General features: G+C 37.9%; 1 protein-coding gene and 1 non-coding gene across 7 annotated transcripts in view; one reads left to right on the top strand and one right to left on the bottom strand.

Annotated features, from left to right (window-relative positions):
- Positions 1-21,490, top strand: part of SLC25A26 (solute carrier family 25 member 26) — a 112,984-nt gene that overhangs the window by 6,255 nt on the left and 85,239 nt on the right. For 2 of the 6 annotated variants that reach the window (XM_045514419.2, XM_045514418.2), the window contains exons 2-4: positions 4,634-4,790; positions 7,953-8,062; positions 10,690-10,803. The exons of 1 other annotated variant lie outside the window; for it this stretch is intronic. In XM_045514419.2, coding sequence (XP_045370375.1) covers positions 4,634-4,790; positions 7,953-8,062; positions 10,690-10,803 — 381 coding nt within the window. The remainder of the gene's footprint in view (positions 1-4,633; positions 4,791-7,952; positions 8,063-10,689; positions 10,804-21,490) is intronic. 3 more of the 6 variants (XM_045514422.2, XM_010951942.3, XM_010951943.3) reach the window with 3 other exon arrangements.
- TRNAT-GGU (transfer RNA threonine (anticodon GGU)) lies at positions 10,690-10,762 on the bottom strand. The gene has a single exon. It is a non-coding gene; the product is annotated as a tRNA-Thr (tRNA).

The following is a 21,490-nucleotide window of genomic DNA, read 5'->3' as shown; positions in this document are numbered from 1 at the left end:
CTTTTCCTAAAGTGTTTTCTTATCATCTCACATTTCCATACAGTTCAAACCAACAAACAAGTGCAGAAGCCTTGTTCCATCCCAGGCACTGGGTTCAATATTTAGGAGGGCCCAGGGGACTGACCGGCCTTTTGCTCTGAAGGCTGTTAGTGTCAGACGTGGTGGTTAGCACCCAGAGTGAAATGTGAACAAAGTTGTAAGGGGAGGTGAGGAAGTAGCCTTTAATTCTGGCTGGGAGACTGGGAGAGGCTTTAGGAGGGTTGTAGCATTTGGTTAGAGCCTTAACAATGAAATGGATTCTGTCAGGGTGAATGTGTGGGGAGGGGGCGCTGGCGGGGGAGCAGGTGGTCTGCTGGCTGCAATAGACAGGAGACAAGGGACATTGGAAGGGCTTCCAGGCTGAGAGAAAAATCCCAGGAGGAGCACAGAAATGAGGAGTTTCAGGACGTGTTTGGGAAACAGAGTAGTCAGGCTGAATGAGGCTCAAGGTCAAGAGTGTGTGAAATGAAGCTGCACAGATAGTTTAGGGCCCAGGGTTCGAGGTTCTGAGTTATCCTTTACTGAGTGCCTACTGTATGCCAAATGTGACCAATGAATTTGGATTTTTGTGTGTATGTGTGAGAGAGTATTAAATTTGAGTATCTCTATTTTTGTATGTATGTAATATTTATTGCAAAACTTGAACAATGCAAAAGGTAGTGGAAAAAAAACCTTATCCTGAATGTTTTTCCACAGAAGTAATAACTTCTGGCATTTTAGTGTGTATGGTTCCAGACTTCTAATTATGCACATACAAGTAAATATATGCTTCTTTGAAAGGTATGATTGTACAGCATGTATTGTTCAGTCGCTTTATGGTTAATTTAAGAATACAACATGTTTCTCTGCCGGTGAGTTCAGATTGACCTCATTCTTCTCCAGGTTGTGTAGCTATCCATTACTCTGATATAATTTATCTATAAAGACCCCCTAGGAGGGACCTGTAGATTATTTTCAGTTTTTTACTGTTATAAACAATCCTTTAGTGAAATTTCTTGTATGTTTATGCACTTTTATTTGTGGAAGAAATGTTTAGAATAAAATAAATGGGTCAAGTGTTTTATCGTTTAAAATTTTCATTGTGCCAAATTGTCCTTTAATAGATTGTAATAATTTCTTTCTCCTAATAGTACCCATACCTATTTTCGTATTTTTAACGACTTCTAATTTAATTGGGAAAATGTTTTCATTCATTTTTATTTGACCATTGGTGATGAGAAAGTACATTTTCATAATTTTGTTGGCCATTTGTATTTTTCTTTTGGGAACTGCTTGGTCCTGTGGTGTGCAGTTTTTTAAAAAAAATTGATGTACCTTTTTTAGACTGCTTTGTAGTACTTTCTAAAATATGGTTAGTAATGCTTTGTGATAGCCGTTAATTCATGTATTCTTCAAATAGTTATTGAGTTACCTATCTTGTGTACTGGTGCAGGGAGCATACTGGTGAACAAAACAGGTATGGATCTTACCATCTAGTGAGACCTATGGGCTTTGAAGAAAGGGTCAGATGCTCAACTAGAGAATAAAAATTCTCATCAGCAAGTCTCACAGGAAGCAGAAGCTGCAGCTTTGCGGTGAGAGGGTTAAAGTCACTGGTGGCCACATCATTATGGAGAAAACTGAGAATGTCAGGGATGTTCCCCAGAGAAGCCATGTTAATGTTTTTTTGCCTGGTTCTTCTTAGCTGTGATTTAGGCCAGGGACCTGTGATGACTTTGCTTAGTTAAATTAGACAAGTGATTTGGTTTTGTCCTGTAGTTGAGCAGGAGTGACTTTTTCTCGTTTTACCAGTCTCCTTTGGAGAAATAAAGGTTTTATAGCATGTAATCTTGACTTTTTTCAACTCCCAGAGGAATTTCAAAGCCCTGAGTCGGCACTTCCTATCTATAGCCTGCCAGCGTTTTTTACATTTATTAAATTAAGGTAGAGATGTGTATTTTATCTATATGATATCAAGATCTCAATAAATTATTATACTGTGGTAAGGCTTGCTGGTTATCTGGGTTATGTTCTGTTAGGATTTTATCTAGCTCTTAATTTACAATTTTCAGTGTAAGCTACCTTAAATCTTGAAACTAACCATTTGTCTGATAACTTTTTTTTAATGGAGTCACTGAGGATTGAGCCCAGGACCTCATGCATGCTAAGCATGTGCTGTACCACTGAGCTGTACCCTCCCCCTGCCTGATAACCCTTTTGATAAGTGATCATTAAATGAAACAAATTTCTCAGGCTAAAGAATAAAAGAATATGGTAGAGTTCCATGTAATTCAGTTGATGTTGGCTTACCTGCTTTGTATGTAACTATGTATAAAGCAATATTGATGTAAAATTATAAGTGTTCCTTAAAGTTTTTGTTTAAATCTTAAATATGTTGCTTTGTGACTAGATATATAGGTATTCTTATTTTTCTGTTAGCTGTATTTTTTTCCAGTCCCATGAATGTAAATGACATTTGAGTTACAGGAATTTGAAATCCACAGAAGCAATTAGTAAATCTTGATTCTTGATTTATTAGATAAGTAGATTGAATCTGATCATTTTATTCTCAGAAGGTAGGAATTCTGATGAAAGAAGGGTTTAGAGAATCAATGCATGCAAAGTAGCCAAATAGATTAAAAGAGTAATTAACTTACTGATTAAAATGTAGCAGTAGACAGCACGCATCTCTCTAACCCTCTTCGAAGATTAAAAGAGAAAATTATAATGAATTACAGCATATTTTTAAAGAAACCAGTCGAATCAGGCATTCTCACCAGGATTTTGGTTCTCCTCATGTTTTGAGAAGATGAGGAGACAGACAAGATAGTTTATTATGTACTGAATTTTATAAAGCCCTTAAAAAATAAGTGAGAAGAATATTGAGAAAGATTGACTTTTTTTTTCTTTTTTTTTTTTTTTTAACTTTCCTGCATTACTTGTGAACTTTCCCTCATGACTTAGGCCACCTTTGTATCAAGAAGGAAATCCTATGTTGCCATTCTTTTACTCCCACTTGGGATTTTGCACTAGCCCGTCTCTGTTCTTCTGGTGACAACTTTTTAAGTCATTTGCCGAGTATACCCTCATGGTCTTTGGGGTTCTGTCATGCCTTTTAGTCTGATCATATAGTATTAATGTTTATGGAAATGGACTTTCCTACTGTACACTAACTTTACATACTTTACCTGTGCTAGCTAATTGAGAAATAGGCATTACTGCATTTCTCATCAGAGTGATTTCATTTTCCAGTGAACTCTTGCAGTGGGTTTATGGTAAGTGGTAATTAGAGCAGAAAGTGTTTACGTGGTACTAACCCTTGTACCACCTGAGCATTTTGTGAACCTAAAGGATGGAAACATGGGATCTTTTTGGACTGTGCCTGTATGTTTAAATAGTACTCACTCTTGTTCCTTGTCATGGGGATATATAGTTTTTAATGTCTCCTTTTACTTTTTGAATAGGTAATGTATTCACATTGTTCAAAATGTGAAAGATAGGAAAAGGTAGTTCAGTTCAAACATTACCATGTAGGAACCATGTTGTGAGTTTCCTCTTTGTAGTTCTTCCCCTTGCTTGCTGTAAGATGGTGTTGATTCATCTCTTTAAATAATGCCGTTAGAATTTGTGTATTGACCTTTCTTTGCCAGTGTTTCTGAGTTCATATTTTTCTGAGTTTCTTTGTGCTTTGACTAAACTGTAACTAGTTTTTAAAAGTCTACATTTGCTTTACTGTAATCACAGTGTGCAAACTTAGTTTTTTAAAGTGCACCTTTTCCAAAGCAACATGGTCTGTTTTGGGAGATGACTAGTTTGGGCCAGGTTTTCATGTCCTCTAGTAATTTACCTCTTTTTTTTTTTTTTTTTCCATTTATTCACTTAAATTAAAAATGATGAAAGAACTTTCAAATATACACAAAGTAGAGAAGATACCATAGAAATCCTCAGATGTGTGAGTTTTGAAATACGGATGTCAATTTACAAGGAGCATTACTTGTTTAAAATGGAAGTCCCCCTAGTTTTTTTTAATGTAGATTCACTACTCATTAGTTAAAAAGACACATGTAACATTTGGTCTCATGAAAAGATCACTGAGATAAGTGACCAGATGAAAAAAAGTGCAGCATATTACCTTTTACTTTTAAAAGAAGGTAAAATACATATTCATATTTGCTTGTATATATGCCTACAGTAACTTTGGAAGGATACAATAAGAAACCAATTAAAGTGGTTACCTGAGTTTTTAGGGTCAGGGAAGGAGATTTTGAACTCTACCTTTTTGAGGCTTATTTACTTTTCTGAAGCATATGAAATCATTAAAAGTGAATTTAAAATTTATATTAAAATAAATTTATTAAAAATCATCAAACTTTTGTTTAAAGCAGAATATATAATTTAAAATTTACAATTTGAAAATATACCACAATAACGGTTATTTTCCCAGGGCAAGCTGTAGATTTTGACTATACTGAAGTAGACTGTGGTTTACTTTAAAACTATACTTTAAAGAAATTGCTTTAAAAACTGCCTTCTTATTCCTACCCCCAAAATGGCAGAGTTTGTCTTATTGTAACTTTTTTTTTCCCTTTTCTTCTTTTTTTTTTTTATTTTAAAGGCTGGTGGGGTAGCAGGTGTCTGTGTTGACTTGATATTATTTCCTCTGGATACCATTAAAACCAGGCTGCAGAGTCCCCAAGGATTTAATAAGGCTGGTGGTTTTCGTGGAATATATGCTGGCGTTCCTTCGACTGCTATTGGATCCTTTCCTAATGGTAAAAATTATATTGATGTTCTCACTGTTTTATATAAAGCCAAGATAATGGGATTTATTTTTAGAATGGTATGTAGTCCGACCCTATGAAGAACTCCTTATATGCTGTAGTTGACCTTCTGAATTTGTTTTCTATTCATTAACCCATTATTTTTGACTCAGCTAATGCTGTAGATTCCATTCTAGTGTATTTGTAATTTAAAAAAAAAAGAGCAATCTTTTTAAAATGGTTGTGTTGTTAAAACTCCTACTTAGAATCCTTAAAGTTACTCTAACATTGATTGTGATGCCTTAGAGCAGTGGTTCTCAGCCTTGCCTGCATGTTGGAATCTCTTGGGAAACTTCACAGCATACTGATGCCAGAAGTTTAATTGGTCTGAGCTTTGCCTGTATCAGGAGTTTTAGTAGCTTCCCAGGGGATTTAGATGTGAAGCTGAGTTAAATAATGACTGCCTTCGAGATTCTTGTGAAGCAGACTAACCTAAGAGACATGAAATCTTTATTTTAACTGAATTGCTCTTAGACGATGCAGCTTATTCCCACTAACCTCTTTGAAGTGCCTTGTTTTGGTTTTGAAGTCACATGTGATTTATGGCCCTCTTATTCTGTAATCACTATAATCTATTTTATTTAATCCACCCATTTGGTATACTTCTTTTCAGTATATTTTAATTGTTTACTGATGCTTTGCATGGCACTCAGAAGCAAACTAAGCAAACAGAAAACCATGACCACCACCACCACATGCATATACACACACTCACACAAACCACTGCTCCAGAATATCCTTAAATCCTGGGGTTTGATTTCTTTTTTCTCAGTATATTTCATGAGAAATTCTCCCCTGTTAACTTGACATTTAAATGCCCATGTATGCTCATCTGTGAACACAGTGTTCACCTAAAGGTTTGGAGTGCAAATCTCTTTGGTCCCTTAGTTTATCCCTTCTTCCCTCTCCCCGAGCCATCCTTAGAACAGGAAACTGTTTTGTGATTATCCTTGATTTTTTTATGCCTTACTTTTCAGGGGTTGATCCTAGCAAGTTACGGTTGAGCACCTGCTGCGTGCCAAGTAGAGCTCTGTGTGCAGGAGATGGGCCTTGGTTCCTATTTGTCCACATCGCATTCACTTAATCACCTCAAGAGCCCCCCCCCCCTTTTTTAAAGTACTGGTACCTGTGACCCTTTCCCAGAGACTGGGATTTAATTGGTCTGAGGTGTGGCCTGGGCTTTGGAGGTTAAAAAAAAAATCCCCAAGTGATTTTAATATGCAAACAAGTTTTGGAACCTCTGAACTAGGGAATTGCAAAGGAATATGTTACTAAGTCCTAGTCTTTTGGTCATCAGCTCTTAAGATATTTCCTTCATTGTTACAAGTATTATTTTTCTCATACATATTACACTTAGGAATTGTTGGTAGAAGAGGTATTGGTGATGGTCTACAGGATACATGGCACTCCACTAAGCTCACAGACCTTTTTTAGATTCTTGTCAGCAGGAGTTCACACACAGAATGTGGTTTTGAATTTGTGTGTGTGTGCGCGTGTGAGAAAGTGGTGTTCTTGCCCTGCTTTTCTCTGCCATCCACAGCACATCATTGAATGGGAGGTGCTGAGTGAAGCATCAGAGTGCCGCCAGGGTTTCAGAAATGGCCTTGATTTTTATGCAAATTTTTGGTGAATTGAAACCTTCTACTTGGCATTTAAAAATTTTTTTTTGTTGCTGGTTAAGCCTCTAGTCTGAGTACAATATACCAGTGTAGCGTTTAGTGGCTGTAGCCTTTTTTGGGAACATACTCTGCAGGGGGATGGAAAGGATTGAGGGTCAAAAGAGGAGATGAAAATACCTTTATTCAGGATCCTTACTCCATATTTAGAAGGGAATGTAGAAGAACCATCGTTTTTTCTTTGTTTTCAGTTTTTGGGGTTTTGTGTTTTGTGTGTTTTTCAGAGGTTGAAGAGACTGTAGGTATTGGATAGATCAGCCCCCTTCTTTGTTGTCACTTGCTCAGAACCTCACTTGGAACCTTACTGTGCCATCATTTCCAAGTAGCAGGGGCTTACATGGGTGACACCCAGGAGAGTTTGGGACTTACATTTCTAAAGGTCTTTTGTCTGTCAAAAAAGTGGCAATACAGTTCTGACCAGATTGAGGTGGTTAACCATGACAACCTAGAAACTTTTAGGACTGTCTTTCTCCCTTCTCCTGGGAGGTAGAGGTGGGCGGGTGGAACGTGTGGCAGGTAGAGCTTAGAGCTGAATGCGATTGGAGATACTCTAGCTGTACATTTAGTGAGTGGGCCAGAGTAGGTTCAGCCTGATTAGGAATCACAAGTGGGAATAGCGACTTGCAGTAACTAGATAAAATGACTTGCATGGTCTTTACTCATCCAGGGACAGCGTGCCTCTTCATTTGGTCTGATGTTTGTTGTTAGCAGCTCAAGGGTGCTTACACATGACGAGGAACTGGTTTTCACTATCCAACTCTTTTCCTGACTGTTTCAACTTTGTTGTGACATGTTCAAATGTCTTTTGAAAGATGACTGTGCCATTTATTTATCTTTCATGCAGGTGGTAACATCTTTTGATTAACAGTACATGGCAAGTCTTAAAGTGTTTTATGAGGTTAGGATTATTCATGGTGATAGGAGCAGCTTTTTAGAGATTTTGATTTCCAATTTTAATTAAATAGTTGATTGTTTCCTTGATGTAAAGGTGAGTTTGATATGGTATAAAGTAGCCATGGTTATTTTGAGTAACCAGCAGTAAAACATTATGGAGTAGATGTTTTATTTAGTTAAGGGATATGTTTGCAATTTTAACCATCTATAAATTGGCGTAGCTGATTGTTTTATGATCACGTGTAAAGATATTTTGGATCACAGAAATTCATATTCTTTTCTAAAAAGCTTACTATAAAGTTTTAAGTGACTTGTCAGTACAAATTGATAAATGGCAGGTTAGCTGTTAGGCTTCCTCAGGGCAGAGATTCATGTCTTCTGCATTTCTGTAAGTCCAAAGTCAGGCATATAACATGGAGTCAGACAAATCTGTAATCTCATAAATTAATAATTAGAGTTGTAATTTTTTTTGAGAAATAATGTTTCTTAACAGTTTGAATATATATTTAAACTTTGTGAAAGACTGGCTTGTTTTAAATTTCAGCTGCTGCCTTTTTTATCACCTATGAATATGTGAAATGGTTTTTGCACTCTGATTCATCTCCATATTTGATGCCTGTGAAGCACATGTTGGCTGCCTCGGCTGGAGAAGTGGTAAGTAATATGTTTATGTGGATAAAATACTTAAGAAATGCAAAGTGTGCAGATGTCTTCAGTACAAGTATTACTGTATTTCATTTTTAAAAGACAGTTCCTTTTGCAATTATGAAAGTCATAAATCCCAATATATGTGAACGGGTTAAACATGATAGTTGAAAGATAGAATCTAGATAGGATGAAGGAGAAAATCCAGCTATGTACCTCAAACGCAATTATAATGGAAGGAATAAAATAAAGAGAGAGGAGAAAATATCCATGCAGATTGTGGTGGCTTTGTGTTGTGTCAACAGGATTTGAGCTGGAACTCTGTTTCCTAGAACTCCTTTTCTAGGATGGTTCCAGGTTAGCCTGGCTGCAAGAGAAATTTGCACAAGATTTGTGAGGCGGAAGTGAAGCAGCAGTTGTGCTCATGCTCAGGAGGTTGGTGCAGGATCAGGCCGCAGCCGGGCCGCTAGCTCCTCCACGTTGCACTGGATTGTCTCCTTCACTTGGTCTGAATTTTGAGTCGGGTGTGTGGGCTCTGTGGTGACGGGTACCAGTTTATCCTCTACATCATCGAGATGGGTGAGCAAGATTACGAGTTCCAGTTTGACCTTGCTCTTCCCCATTTCACATCCATCTTTTCTTCCTGATGACTTGCCCTCTGAATTTCTGTCTAAATGCTAGATGCAGAAGCAGCAGTTCTCTGTAAACGGCCTAACCAGCTCCCACACTTACTGGTCACATCCCTGTAATAACTCCTTATTCTTATCATCTTTCATGGTTCTACTTCTCTGATCAACTCTGATTGAGAAATACTAACTGAAAGAGAGCTGGTGGAGTAATGTTAATATTAGACCAAAAAAAATAAAAAAGACTTAAAGCAAATAACAAAGAGACCATTGTATAACGATATGAGGAACAATTCTCCTTGGAAATACAGTGAACCTGGACTAAATAATAGTCTCAAAATATCAAGCCCCAAAATACCAGAATTATAATGAGAAACGAATACAACTGTTATTTCCATTGGAAATATTCACATCTCTCTGTAAAAGTCTTGGAGCCAGGCAGGCATAACTTAAGACCTTGAAAGATCTGAACAACACAGTGGCAAGAATGGCCTAATGGCTGTGTATGGAGTTCTCTGCCTAACTGTTAAAGATGATTCATTTTTTTCACGCATACTTGGAACATTAATAAAAGTATATGACCCAGTAGTCTGCAAAGCGACTTTCAACAAATCACGTGGAGACAGTGTCATACAGATCATTTGGTGTCTGATTATAATGAAGTAAAATTGGAAAGCAGTGACAGAAACATAGGCAGTCCATCCCTTCCATGTGTTTAAAAAATTATCTCTCTCTTGTAAATAATTGGTGAGCGAAAAAAGAAATCATAATGTAGGTGATAGAATATTTGTAAGTAAAAAATAATACAGGGATATATATTTTTTCTAAACTAACACGGAAGAGTATGCCAGGAAGAGAGCTTTCCCTCTCCTCTCACCCACTTAACTTTCTCCAGCCCCTCCTGCTCAGTACTAGAGGACAACCTATGTTAAAGTTATTTTTGTGTATTCATCCAGAAATTGTTCTTTACTATTATTTCCAAATCATGTTGTTTTGTATGTATGCATGTGTGTATCTTTGTATCTGTGTATCTATCTAATGTATCTTAATAGCCCTAGAACCTTGTTACGGGCAGGGTACGTTAACAAGAATTAGCAAAGTGAAGAGAAGGGTCTCAGTTTATAAGCCTTTTATCATTTTATCAAGTGACACATATATATATATATACATATATATGTTTATCATTTATAAAAATTGTATATATTTACATTAGTAAATTTGAAAAATGTATCAGACTTTGTAAGATTTATATAAAAAACGATGATATATTGTGGTTTTGTTTTCTGTTCACTATTTTCCTTTGGAAAATTTGGATGAGAATCTACAAACTGTTTTGTAATCGAATATTCTTCACTTGAGAATACAGTGAATGGGGGTAATGAAAGGAGAGAGATCCTGACAGCAAAGTAAAAGTAAACATTAAGAAGACTGTTAAAGAAAAAAAAAATCGCTTTTTTGAGATGTAATTCACCTACCATATAATTTACCCATTTAAAGTGTGCAGTTCACTGTTTTTGTTTTTTTTTTTCTTAACTATGTTCACAGAGTTGTGCAGCCGTCACCACAATTTTAGAGCATCATCACCACCCCACAAAGACACCTTCCCCGTCAGCAGTCACTCCCCTTTGTCCCTAACCTTCTCCATAGGCAACCGCTAATCCACTCTTTGTTTCTACAGACTGGCCTGCTCTGGTCATTTCACATAAATGCAGTCCTACAATCTGGTCTTTTGTGACTGGCTTTTTTCACTTAGCATAATATTTTCAAGATTTCATCCTGTTGTCGCATGTATCAGAACTTCATCCCTTTTGATTGCCAAATAATAATCCATGCGGTATGGGTGTACCACATTCTATTTATTCACTCATTAGCTACCTCGGTTTTCAGTTTTCTTGGAAATATACCTAGGAGTGGAAATCATTAGTTGTATGGTAACTTTATGTTTAACCCTTAGAGGAACTGGCCAGGCTGTTTTCCATAAGCATTTTATTTATTTTATTTTTTCCGCAGTGGAGGTGCTGGGGATTGAACCCAGGACTTCGTACATACCAAGCACGTGCTCTACCACTGAGCTATAACCTCCTATCCGAAGGCCACACTGTTGTATATTCCCATCGAGAATGTGTAAGGGTTCCAGTCTTTTCAGCCACCACTTGGTATTACCTGTCCTTTTAATTAGAGCCAACAAATAAATGTTCATTGGCATCTTGTTGTGATTTAGACTTGCATTTCCCTGATAACTAATGATTTTGAGTATCTTCATCTCTCTGGTTATTTGTATATCTTCTTTGGAGAAATGTCTGTGCATCTCCTTTGCTATTTTTTAATTAGGTTGTATTTTTTGTTGTAAGTTGTATTTTTGTTAAGTTTTAAGAGTTCTTTTTGTATTCTTGATTTGCAGTTTTTTTCCCCATTCTGTGTGTTTTTTCACTTTCTTAATGGTGTTCTTTGAAGCATAAGTTTTTTAATTTGATAATGTCCAGTTAGTTTTACATTGTGCTTTGATATCATATCTAAGAAACAATTGTGTAATCTGAGATCATGCAGATATTTGTACCTATGTTTTATTCCGAGAGTTGTATAGTTTTTAACTCTTACATTTAGATCTTTGAGGCATTTTGAGTTCATTTCTCTATCTGATGTGAGGCTGTGGTCAAACTTCGTTCTTTTTGCAGGTGTATGTCGAGTTGACCTAGCACCATTTGTTTTAAGACTATTCTTTACCTATTGAATGGCCTTGGCACCCTTGTCAAATACTAATTGACCATAAATGTAAAGTTTGTTTGTGGACTCTGTTCTATTCTGTTGATCTGTATGTCTACCCTTATGCTAGTACCACATAGCCTTGATTACCACAGCTTTTTAGTAAGTTTTGAAATCAGAAGTGTGAGTCTTTCAACTTTGTTCTTCTCTATCAGGATTGTTTTGCCTACTCTGAATCTTCTGCATTTTCATGTGAATTTTAGAATCAGGTTGTCAGTTTCTGCAAAAAAGGCAGCTGAGATTTTCATAGGGATTTGTGCTGAACCTGCAAATTAATTTGGTGAGCATTATCACTGTAACAGTATTAAATTTTCTAATCCATAAACATAGACTGTCTTTTACTTAGGTCTTTAATTTTTTTCAGTAATGGCTTATAGTTTCAGAGTATACATTTTACAGTTCTTTTGTTAAATTTATGCCTAAGTAATATATTATTTTTGAAGCTATTGTAAATGGAGCTATTTTCTTAATTTCATTTTTAGTTCATTGCTACTATATAGAAATAAATTGATTTTTGTATATTGATCTTGTATTCTCCAACTTTGCTGAAGTTATTAATTAGTTCTAAAGTTTAGTGAATTCTTTAGGATTTTCTGTCTACTTGGAAATGATACAAGATCATATCATCTGCAAATAGAGATAGTTTTCCTTCTTTCTGTACAATCTGTATGTCTTTTATTTCGTTTTCTTGCCGAATTGCCCTAGTTAGAAGCTCTAGGACAGTGTTAAGTAGTATGGTGAGAGTGGACATCCTTATCTGGTTTCTGATCTTAGGGAGAAAGTATTTAGTGTTTCAGTTAAGTTTCTCAGAGATTCCCTTTTTCAAGGGAAAGAGTTGACATCGGTTCCTAGTTTCTTTAGTGAAATTTTTCTTTTTCTACCGTGAAGGGTTGGGATTGTCATGTGATTTTCGTTCTTTGTTTTATTGATACCATGTGTTACATTAATTTTTAAATGTTAAACTACTGTTGCATTTGTAAAGCAGAATGTTAAATCTCACTTGATTATGGTATATAAAACTTTATATAGTATGAGATTTCTTAACTATTACTTTGTTGAAGACTTTTGCTTCTTTTTTCATAAGAAATACTGATCTTTAGTTATCTTTTCTTGTGTCTTTTATTGGTTTTGGTATCAAGGTAAAACTGGCCTCATAAAATGAGTTGGGAGGTGTTAAGATAATTTCTTTATAAATTATTTTGAAGAAAAAATCATATTAATGTATCTTTTTGGTTGATGAAAACGTATCCAATAATAATGTATCTGGACAATCCAGGAGAAAAGGAATTATGGAGGAAATCTCAGTTCTAAAGAAAGGCAAGGTATTTGTTTATGTGATAATATGAATTGTTGAGATTATGATGTTTGATATGGGAAAAAAGATGACCTCTGGTCCTCTTTGGCACTTTGGCTTGTATGTATGTATGTATGTATGTATTTATTTCTGAGATGTATGTAATTTCATACTTTCTCATTACTATGCAGTGGATTTCTTGATCTAGGAAATCGTTTGGATGGTTCCTTGAAGAGAATGTTGAAAGAAATTAGCTAGAGAGACACTAAATTCACCAAAGTGTTTTCTATAAAACTTCCTTTTGACATTGGTTAAAAATGATTTTGCAGAACCCAAGCTAATTCTGGATTTAAAAAAAAAAATTGCTTTCATAATTTACTGAACTTATAAATGTAATGGAACTAACAGTATATTAATTCTTGAGTAGCAAAGAATATAAAGTAGTAGTTCCTTTTATGAGCTAGAGACCCCTTTAGGAACTTAATGAAAACTTGGTTCTCTCTCTAGTAAAGTGAACATAGGGACATTTGCATACAGTTTCTGGGGATTTTCATTTTCCTCACACGTATGCAAAGTAAGGACTGCAGTGCTTGAATGCTGCCTGAAAATTAGTGTAGTCTGTGATTTAAAAGTGATTTATGTTAAAAAAAAATCTTTTAACCTATTGTCCTTGGTTTAGGTTGTGTTTTTGTGATTATGTTCTGACATTAGAACCTCATTACATGCAGTTATTTTCCAGGATATACACTAGAGAACAACATATTGTGTGTGAGAATTTCAGTGTCTCGCAGGTTGTAAAAATTCTGTCTTTATGACTGCTTTTCCTGCTGTTTTAGAATTGCCTGTTGCTTTATGTTAAATATATTCTCATAAATTCAGCACTTGGTTTACATTTTCTAGTATGTTGCTCAGAGCCAGCAGCAAAAAAACTTCACTTTCTTCACTTCACACAGGCCCATCTTGCCTGAAAGCTAGTTTGCCATGTTGGAGGATAGACTTTTTTCAATTTATGAAACTTCTGTCTCTTAGACTTACAAAGAATATATAAAGTAATATAATTAAATAGAGCAAAGGATAGCTGTTAGATCACTCATGTTAGTGATACATCATTTCATTTGTATGAAATATGGTATATATTCTAATACAATAATATCTGTAAATGAAATTTTTTTAAGCTCAGAACCTTTTAAATGTAATGTCCTTTGAATTGTTGGGCATAGGAGGTGAGGTAGGTGGACTTTAGGAAATAGGTATCCATAAGAGTGGAAATAAATCATTCTAGGACCTTCTTATCTTTATTGTGTCTCGATAGGACCTTCTTATCTTTATTCTTATCCCTAATGTCAGATGCCTTTTTATAGTTTCTGTGATGCCTGGAGAACCTTAAGAGGAGAATTGATCAGCAGCAGGTGCAAGATTGAGGACTTTACTGGTGAAAACATCTCTTGATGTTGACTTCTGATTTTAAATTCAATTACAGTTTAGTATGCTCAAAAGTTTGCTGAGCTTAATGATGTTTGTGAAAATGCTGGTTCTGGTTCTCCAGTAATCTTAGGACTTTATTGAAAAACGTCCTGAAACCATTCAATATCAGTCTCCTTAGTAAATGCTTCAGCTGTGTGTGTACTGCCTTCCTGTTTTAGTAACTTGCTTCAGTTTCACAGAGCATAAACTTTTGGTTTCAGATTTATCTAAGTGTATTGGCTATAAGTAAGAGAAACAGGTGAATTTAGGAGAAACAAATAAGTAAAATAAAAAGGAACAGAAAACTAAACACATGTAAAACTTGTCAATGATCAGAAAGATATATAGAGACCTAGAGAAAGTCAGGGTATAGTTTAGTGTAGTCAATGTTCTGAAACACATTTGTGCTGACATAAGATAGTTATGTTGCAAACAGATACCTTGCAAAAGTAATACATTTGGTTGGTATTGAATCTGTTCACAGTTACTTTTTTGTAGGGATGATAAGTGTGCGTGTGTGAAACTTAGAAACAGAAGAACATTGCCATAATAACCATTCCCTGTAGCAGCAGCTTGATTAAAAGTTAATGACAAATCAATAAAACTGTAATTACAACCTTCTACCTTATGTTTGTAATTTGCAATACAGTAAAAATCGATCAAATAAGATTTAATATGTAACAACAGTAAGAAGAGTCCCGTTTGTGCCGTTTTTATTAGGAAGTTTGCTGTACCAAATCTCGAAGTCCCTACCTCAATTATTTTACAGCTCAGTTTTCATCAGCCACAGAAAAGGCCCTGTGAGAAGTAGAATCTGTAATTAGATCAGAAGGGTCGGAGCAGGTTTACTTTAATACAACAGACGCTGTAGCATTGTAGTGGTAAGTGATTTTTCTGTTTGGTTTTCTTTAAAGCTTTTCTGGGTCTTACCCTACTTTTGGCCTTAGTTAACATTGTTTTCAGAAATAAAAGAACACTGAATTTCTTCGTAGCTAAAATCAGCCTCTGAATTTAATGTGCTCATGGGTGTGTTTGTCCTCAAACACATAGATGCTGCTGGGTTTTTCTTTTTGGTCTCATTCTAACTTGGATTTGACGAAGCTAGGAACTAAATGATACCGTGTTTTGTAAATGCTTTTCTGACAGCACTTTGCCACATAATAGCGCGGCCCAAGGAGCACCTACTTTAGAATCAATTGCCTGGGCAGCAGGTTACAAATGAAGATTTTTGGAGATGGCATTGAGGGCTCTGCGTTTTAAACAAGATTCTTAGCTGGTTCTGGTGTTCAGTGACACTTAGGCACCACTGATACAGGTTTATCAAAAACTTGAATTCACACCCCAGTAGTAAACATCTTGACTGAATTGGCTTGGCAGTCACATGCGTAAGAATATTTTAGTAGGTGCTGAACATGCCAGTCAAAGGTGTGATTCCTTTTGTCTTCATCAGAATCATACACTTTAAGGCCTACGAAAATCCTGGTTTAATAAACTGGTTGATTTTGAGGGTGGCAGCATACTCAGAAGTGTAAATTTGAATTTTGAAGTTAGAGTGAGCGTTGCACTTAGCTCTGACCGTTTTCTCCAAGGCCAATGCCGTTGAAGAGCCTTGAAAGTAAAGGCAACTTAGGCTATGATCAGCTCTTCCAGCAGCTCACAAGGTCAGTGGACCTGCGTTGTACTGTGGTCCTGCGGGGGCTCGCTGAGTGTCAGTGTGTCCTTCGGGGGTTCGTTGAGTGTCAGTATGTCCTTCAGGGGCTCGTTGAATGTCAGTATGTCCTTCGGGGCTCGCTGAGTGTCATTGTGTCCTTCAGGGGCTCACTGAGTGACAGTATGTCCTTCGGGGACTTGCTGAGTTTCAGTGTCCTGCGGGGGCTTGCTAGGTGTCAGTGTGTCCTGCAGGGGCTCGCTGAGTGTCATTGTGTCCTATGGGCACTCACGGAGTGTCAGTGTGTCCTTCGGGGCTCGCTGAGAGTCAGTGTGTCTTGCGGGGGCTTCTGAGTGTCATTGTGTCCTTCTGGGGCTCGCTGAGTGTCAGTGTCCTGCAGGGTCTCGCTGAGTGTCAGTGTGGGCTGCACACATCCATCCATTTCTCTTCCTCACTGAATTGGCTGCTTGGAGGGTTCGATGCGTTGTTGACAGGAGTGTTACCAGCTACACAGCAGTGCACGTGTTACTTATCATTGTGTTTCCTCCAGTGGGGATTTAAACTCTTATTACACTGTTAACATTGTGTTTTAAATTGTATGCATAGTGTTTTTCATGATCTTTACTGGTCTTTTCTAAGAAGAACCACTGAGCAAGATAATAGAAGAAAGATTGACAACTTTTGAAATGTGTTTTATCTTTTGAAATGATGGTGATAGGTTTTGAAATCCCTGTAAGTTAAGAGACATTACCTCTCATTTACGGTTGTGATAGTAGTTAGACTCTCTTGCAGTTGTATAATCGAGTCATGGAAGAGAAGTTGAGTGGAAAATAGGATCGTGTCACTGAAGTGTCGCTATTAAGTTGGAAGGAAGCTTGCTGTACAGTTAGCTGAAACCGAACTGTCAGATACCCAGACACACTCACACGAGCACTGTGCTCTTTGATGTATTTGAGCACATGCCTGTGACTGGGGGCCTTTTGCCTCCTATCTGTTCATTTTCCATTGTGCCCGGGAACCTTTTTTCCACTTCAGGACACTAAGTACGTAAGACAGACAGACTTTGTAATTCATTCTTAGGAGTGCTAAATTGTAAAGACAAAAAGTTACCTCCAGAATATAAAAAATGACCTGCTTTCTACTGCTGTCATTAAACGCTTTCCTTTTATATCCTTTCACCACTTGGACCTCTTTGATTCCATTTACATCAGTTGCTTTTGTTCCGCTCTTCATGTCCTCCATCCCTTCTGTTGTCCTTACCTGGTGGTGTGGATTTAGATCTTAAGAAATCCTTAATATGTTCCCAGCATTGAGGATAAAACAACGAGGTACTGCCTTTAGAGGCTTGCAGTGTAGACGTGCAGATGGACATGTAAGTGTGTAAGTACACCAAAGGGTTACAGATATTTTAAGAAAAGTAAGTACAAAGTACAGTGAGAGCCTGGAGGGACGTGGGTGAGAGTGGGTGGAGGCATGTTGATTCAGGGAAGGCCTCATGGAGTAGCTCATCCTTGAGCTGAGTTTTAGAGTGGAATTGTTGGGTGGGTGGTTGTCAGGAGGGCTAGTGAACTTACACAGAGCCCTTGTTGGACACTTTCAAGTTCCACGTGGAGCGCACGTGCTGACGGGGTCATTGTGGAGGGCCCTGCCTGCCGTGGTAGGGAGTTTTTGGCCGTTATCCTCTGTAGGGCTGAGCAGGAGAGCACCACTGGTGGGTTTTTGAGATTGTCCCCTGGCAGCCGTGTGGAGGTGGGCATGATGTGAATGGAGGGGAGGAGTCCATTCTGGAAGTCCCAAGGAGAGAGATTATCGGAGCCTCCGTGAAGGCAGCTCGGGGGGATGTGGAGGGAGAAGCTGAGGTCCCCAGAATCAGCCTGAAGCTGGGGGTTCTTCCTGTATAAGTCCTTCCCGCCGCGTTCCTTCAGCGCCTGTGCCGTCACTGGTGCCTGTCAGTTGGTCATGTCTCTGTGTTGTGCATGTGCTTGAGTGCACCGAGTCCCCTGAGCTGAGCGCAGGCAGCACACCCCAGCTTTCCAGCTGGCCCGGCCCTCCGGGCAGAGCTGATGGCAGAAGGGGAGGGAGAGGGCAGGGCCTGGCGTGACCCTCTGCCGTGTTGGCCCTACCGGTAGTTACTCATCTGAAGAACCAGCATGGATGTGCTGGGAGACTTTTCACGGAGATGCTAGCCACGGAGCAGGTTACCTTCGTCCCTCCGTCTTCCCGGTGGCTCCCTCTCCCAGCACGTTCCAGACTGTCTGCTGTTGGATGGGCCTTGCCTGTCAAACGATGTTTGCAGCATTGGTTCAGGTATGGTGACTCATGACCCTGGCTGGTGCAGTTGATGATCTTATGTAGGAAGGGGACTGCTGTGTTGGCTTTTCATTTAAGAGCAGCGTCAGTTTCTGGACCACAAATCAATTTCAGCTTTATGGAAACAATGAGTCTGGTTTTCATATAGGATGATAGAGTTGAAGAAGCCGTTTGAAGCCACAAGAGTGTTAGTTGGTTAGTACTGCCCCTGTATGGTCCGCAGAAAAACCAAATTCTTCTCTCCAAGGACCAAGCTACTGAAGATCAGATTAGCTGCTTCTCTCTCTGCGAGTCTGCACCTTGTCAGTGACAAACCCTTATTCTTTAGCATGTTATCTCCTCAAGAGTAGGGTTCCTGGTAGCATAATAAATTAAATGCCACTATCACAAATGTGCTTTGACTTGTAATTGTGTGCTTTTAGATATCTGAGTGCCTCTTCTGTATCTCGCACTGTGATTGGTGCTAAGAAACATGGAATAAGAAATTTTGACCCCCATCCTTGAGTATATAAAGAAGTTGGATACGTTTGTTCAGTATTTAGAGCCTGTTTTAAGAACGTCTGTAAGGAGGCGGGGCATGGATCATGGGCTGTCAGGTTACCCAGGTCAGACTCGGAGTTGTGGCTTGTCCATGTATTTTTCTATGTCTGTAGGCTGCTTACTCAAGCTCACTGAGCTGCTGTTTTCCTTATCTTGAAAAATCAGGTTAATGCCACTCACAGGTCTTGTACAGGTTAAGTGATACAACACTTACAAAGTGCCCAGCCTGGCATCTGATACATACTGTGTTCAGTGAGTACTGGTTCTCGTCCCGTATCACACACAATGCTGTACTGAGGACGTTTTCAGAATTGGATAATTTTGGGAAGGCTATCAGTTCAGAAGGTGAAGAAATTGAAATTCAGAGGAGTTTAGTGACTGAAGGTTTCCCAGCTGCTGTGGCCAATAAAACACCATTGCAGAATGAATAGTTAGACGAAGATTAGACTTTCATCTGCTACTTTTCATGTATTCTTTTAAAGATGGCAGAAGTGATGCAGAACTGGAGATGGGAAGTGTGTTAGTTGGGTAGTGGGGAACTCAGATTACTCTGGGTTTCTTAAAGTAAGACAAGGCATGGTTCTAAAATTTGCCTTTGGTTATGATGGTCGGCAAAATAACGGCTCCTCAAGATGTCCTAATCCCCAAAATGTGCAGATATGTTACCAAACAGGGCAAAAGGGACTTTGCAGATATAATTAAGTTAAGGATTTTGAGATGGCAGATTCTTTGGTATTACCTGGGTGAACCGAGTGTGATCACAAGGATCCTAGCAGGAGGGAAGCAGGAGTGTGAGGTTTTAAGACGTTATGCAGGAAGGGACCACAAACCACGAATGCAGGTGGATTCTAGAAACAAGAAGTGGATGCTCCCTTAGAGCCCCCAGAAGGAATGCTGCCTGGCTCACACCTTGATTTCAGTTCAGTAAGACCCATTTTGGACTTCTCCATAAATGTAAGAGAATAAATTTGTGTTGTTTTAAACGACTAATTGTGTGGTAATCTGTTATAGCAGCAATAGGAAACAAACAGTTAGCATTAACGATCTCCATTTTCAGATTTTATAGTTAGAAATTTATAAATCCATCCATGAGGCTTTTATCCACAAATTTGAAGTCATGGCTCCATTCTGTTATGGAAAGTTATAAAAGTGAAAAAGTCCTGTGAGGCTTACCTCTTGGGTTGTGTAAAATTCTGTGAGCAACTTTTAAACACAGGGCCCAAGATGTATAATTGTTTTTGTTAAGAAGACTATTAACTTTTTGTCTAGAGCCTGGTTTATCAAGGATGTTAGTTTTGTCAGGGAAGAGAAGGCTAATAACCTGCAAAAAATAAAACATTTTCTTTATATGCCTATTGGCTACTTGTATACATGGAAAGAGTCTTATAAGGAAGAAAGGTGTGGTAAACTTATGCCCCAGTATCAGTGGATTAAATATAAACCCTGAGGAAAGTACGTTAGAATTTATCAATTGTTGAGTGCATTCTTTTATCAACAGCTGTGATTCCACTTGTCACCAGAAGATGGCAGAATTGACAAACAGATGAACTATTCTCTTGTATGTGGTTTGTTTTCAAATGGTGGTGTAGGAGGAAAGATATGTTAGGTATTCTTAATTTGGAAACCTGCTTTCTAGAAAGAATTTTGGGAATTACACAAAGAATGTGGAATAAAATACAAGTCAGTATCACTGTGCATTTTAAAAATCTATAGGGTGCCATGAATTCTTATTCTCCCCTCCCCGCCTTTCTCCCTCTTACTGTTTGACACGTGGAGTTTACTCTGCAAAGTCCAGAGCAGCTTTTTCTTTGAATGTGATTAAACTTTGATGGGCTCTATTCAACTTATGTAAGTTTCTGTTGAAGTAGTTATGGAGTTGCCAGTTTAAACATGAAGAATTAGCTGATGATTAAACCTGAAGATTTTAAGTTCATTTGCTTTGTGTGAATATGATAAACCTTTGATGAAAAATAATTCTGGAGACAATAATCAAAAGAATTGGGTTTTACCCCTGCTTCCTAAGCTAGGTAGCTCCCTGACCTTTGGAAACTTCCATCTCAGGTTGACTTATATATTTAGTACTGACATAATTAGCTTCTAATATGAGAGGAATATTTATAGATTGTTGATTAAGTTTCTTATTCAGGTATTTTTTGTGGTCAGTGTTGAAATAGTTGGGTAGAAGACACAGTGTTACTACAAGATACTGTGGTTGATGCCCAGTGACTTTGAAGAGCATGTCAAGAGTGAGAAGATGGAATTGAGACTAAAACACGGCAGGGGATGTTGCAGGTGTGGAGCTTGCCTGTGGCAACGGAGGAACCAGAGATTTTAAGAGTCTCTCTCTCCCGCTCCCCTTCTCTCTACCTTCACTCATTTTACCTAATGTGAGGCCAAAGTTCACTGTAATTTTTTTTTCCTTTCATACCCTTAGTCTTAGGACTTAAAGTTTTGCATCTTGGTGTTTTAATAAATATGAAAAGGAGACATCCCACTCTCCATTTCAAAAACAAATAAAAAGCATATCAGAAAAGTTTTTATTTATGTCAAGGAAGGAAAAGTCTTGGTGGCAGCTTTATTATTATAGTCATTTTTAATTTAAAGTTCATCAAATTTTTGGTACGTTAAATTCCACCGAGGCCAGCATTGCATTTTACTTTTGATAAAAGATGGGGACATGTATTTTCTTTATGAAAAACCTTATTTGTCATAAAACATTTTGGGATTTAATGAAAATGCCACCACCTCCTCTGTCATGGATTCATATTGAACCCCAGGTGGCCGAGGAAAGG

The sequence above is a fragment of the Camelus bactrianus genome, chromosome 17 (assembly GCF_048773025.1).
Source record: "Camelus bactrianus isolate YW-2024 breed Bactrian camel chromosome 17, ASM4877302v1, whole genome shotgun sequence".
In the NCBI taxonomy this organism is placed as follows: Eukaryota; Metazoa; Chordata; class Mammalia; order Artiodactyla; family Camelidae; genus Camelus; species Camelus bactrianus.
The sequence above is the reverse complement of the archived record's forward strand: the minus strand, read 5'-3'. Positions and strand labels throughout refer to the sequence as shown.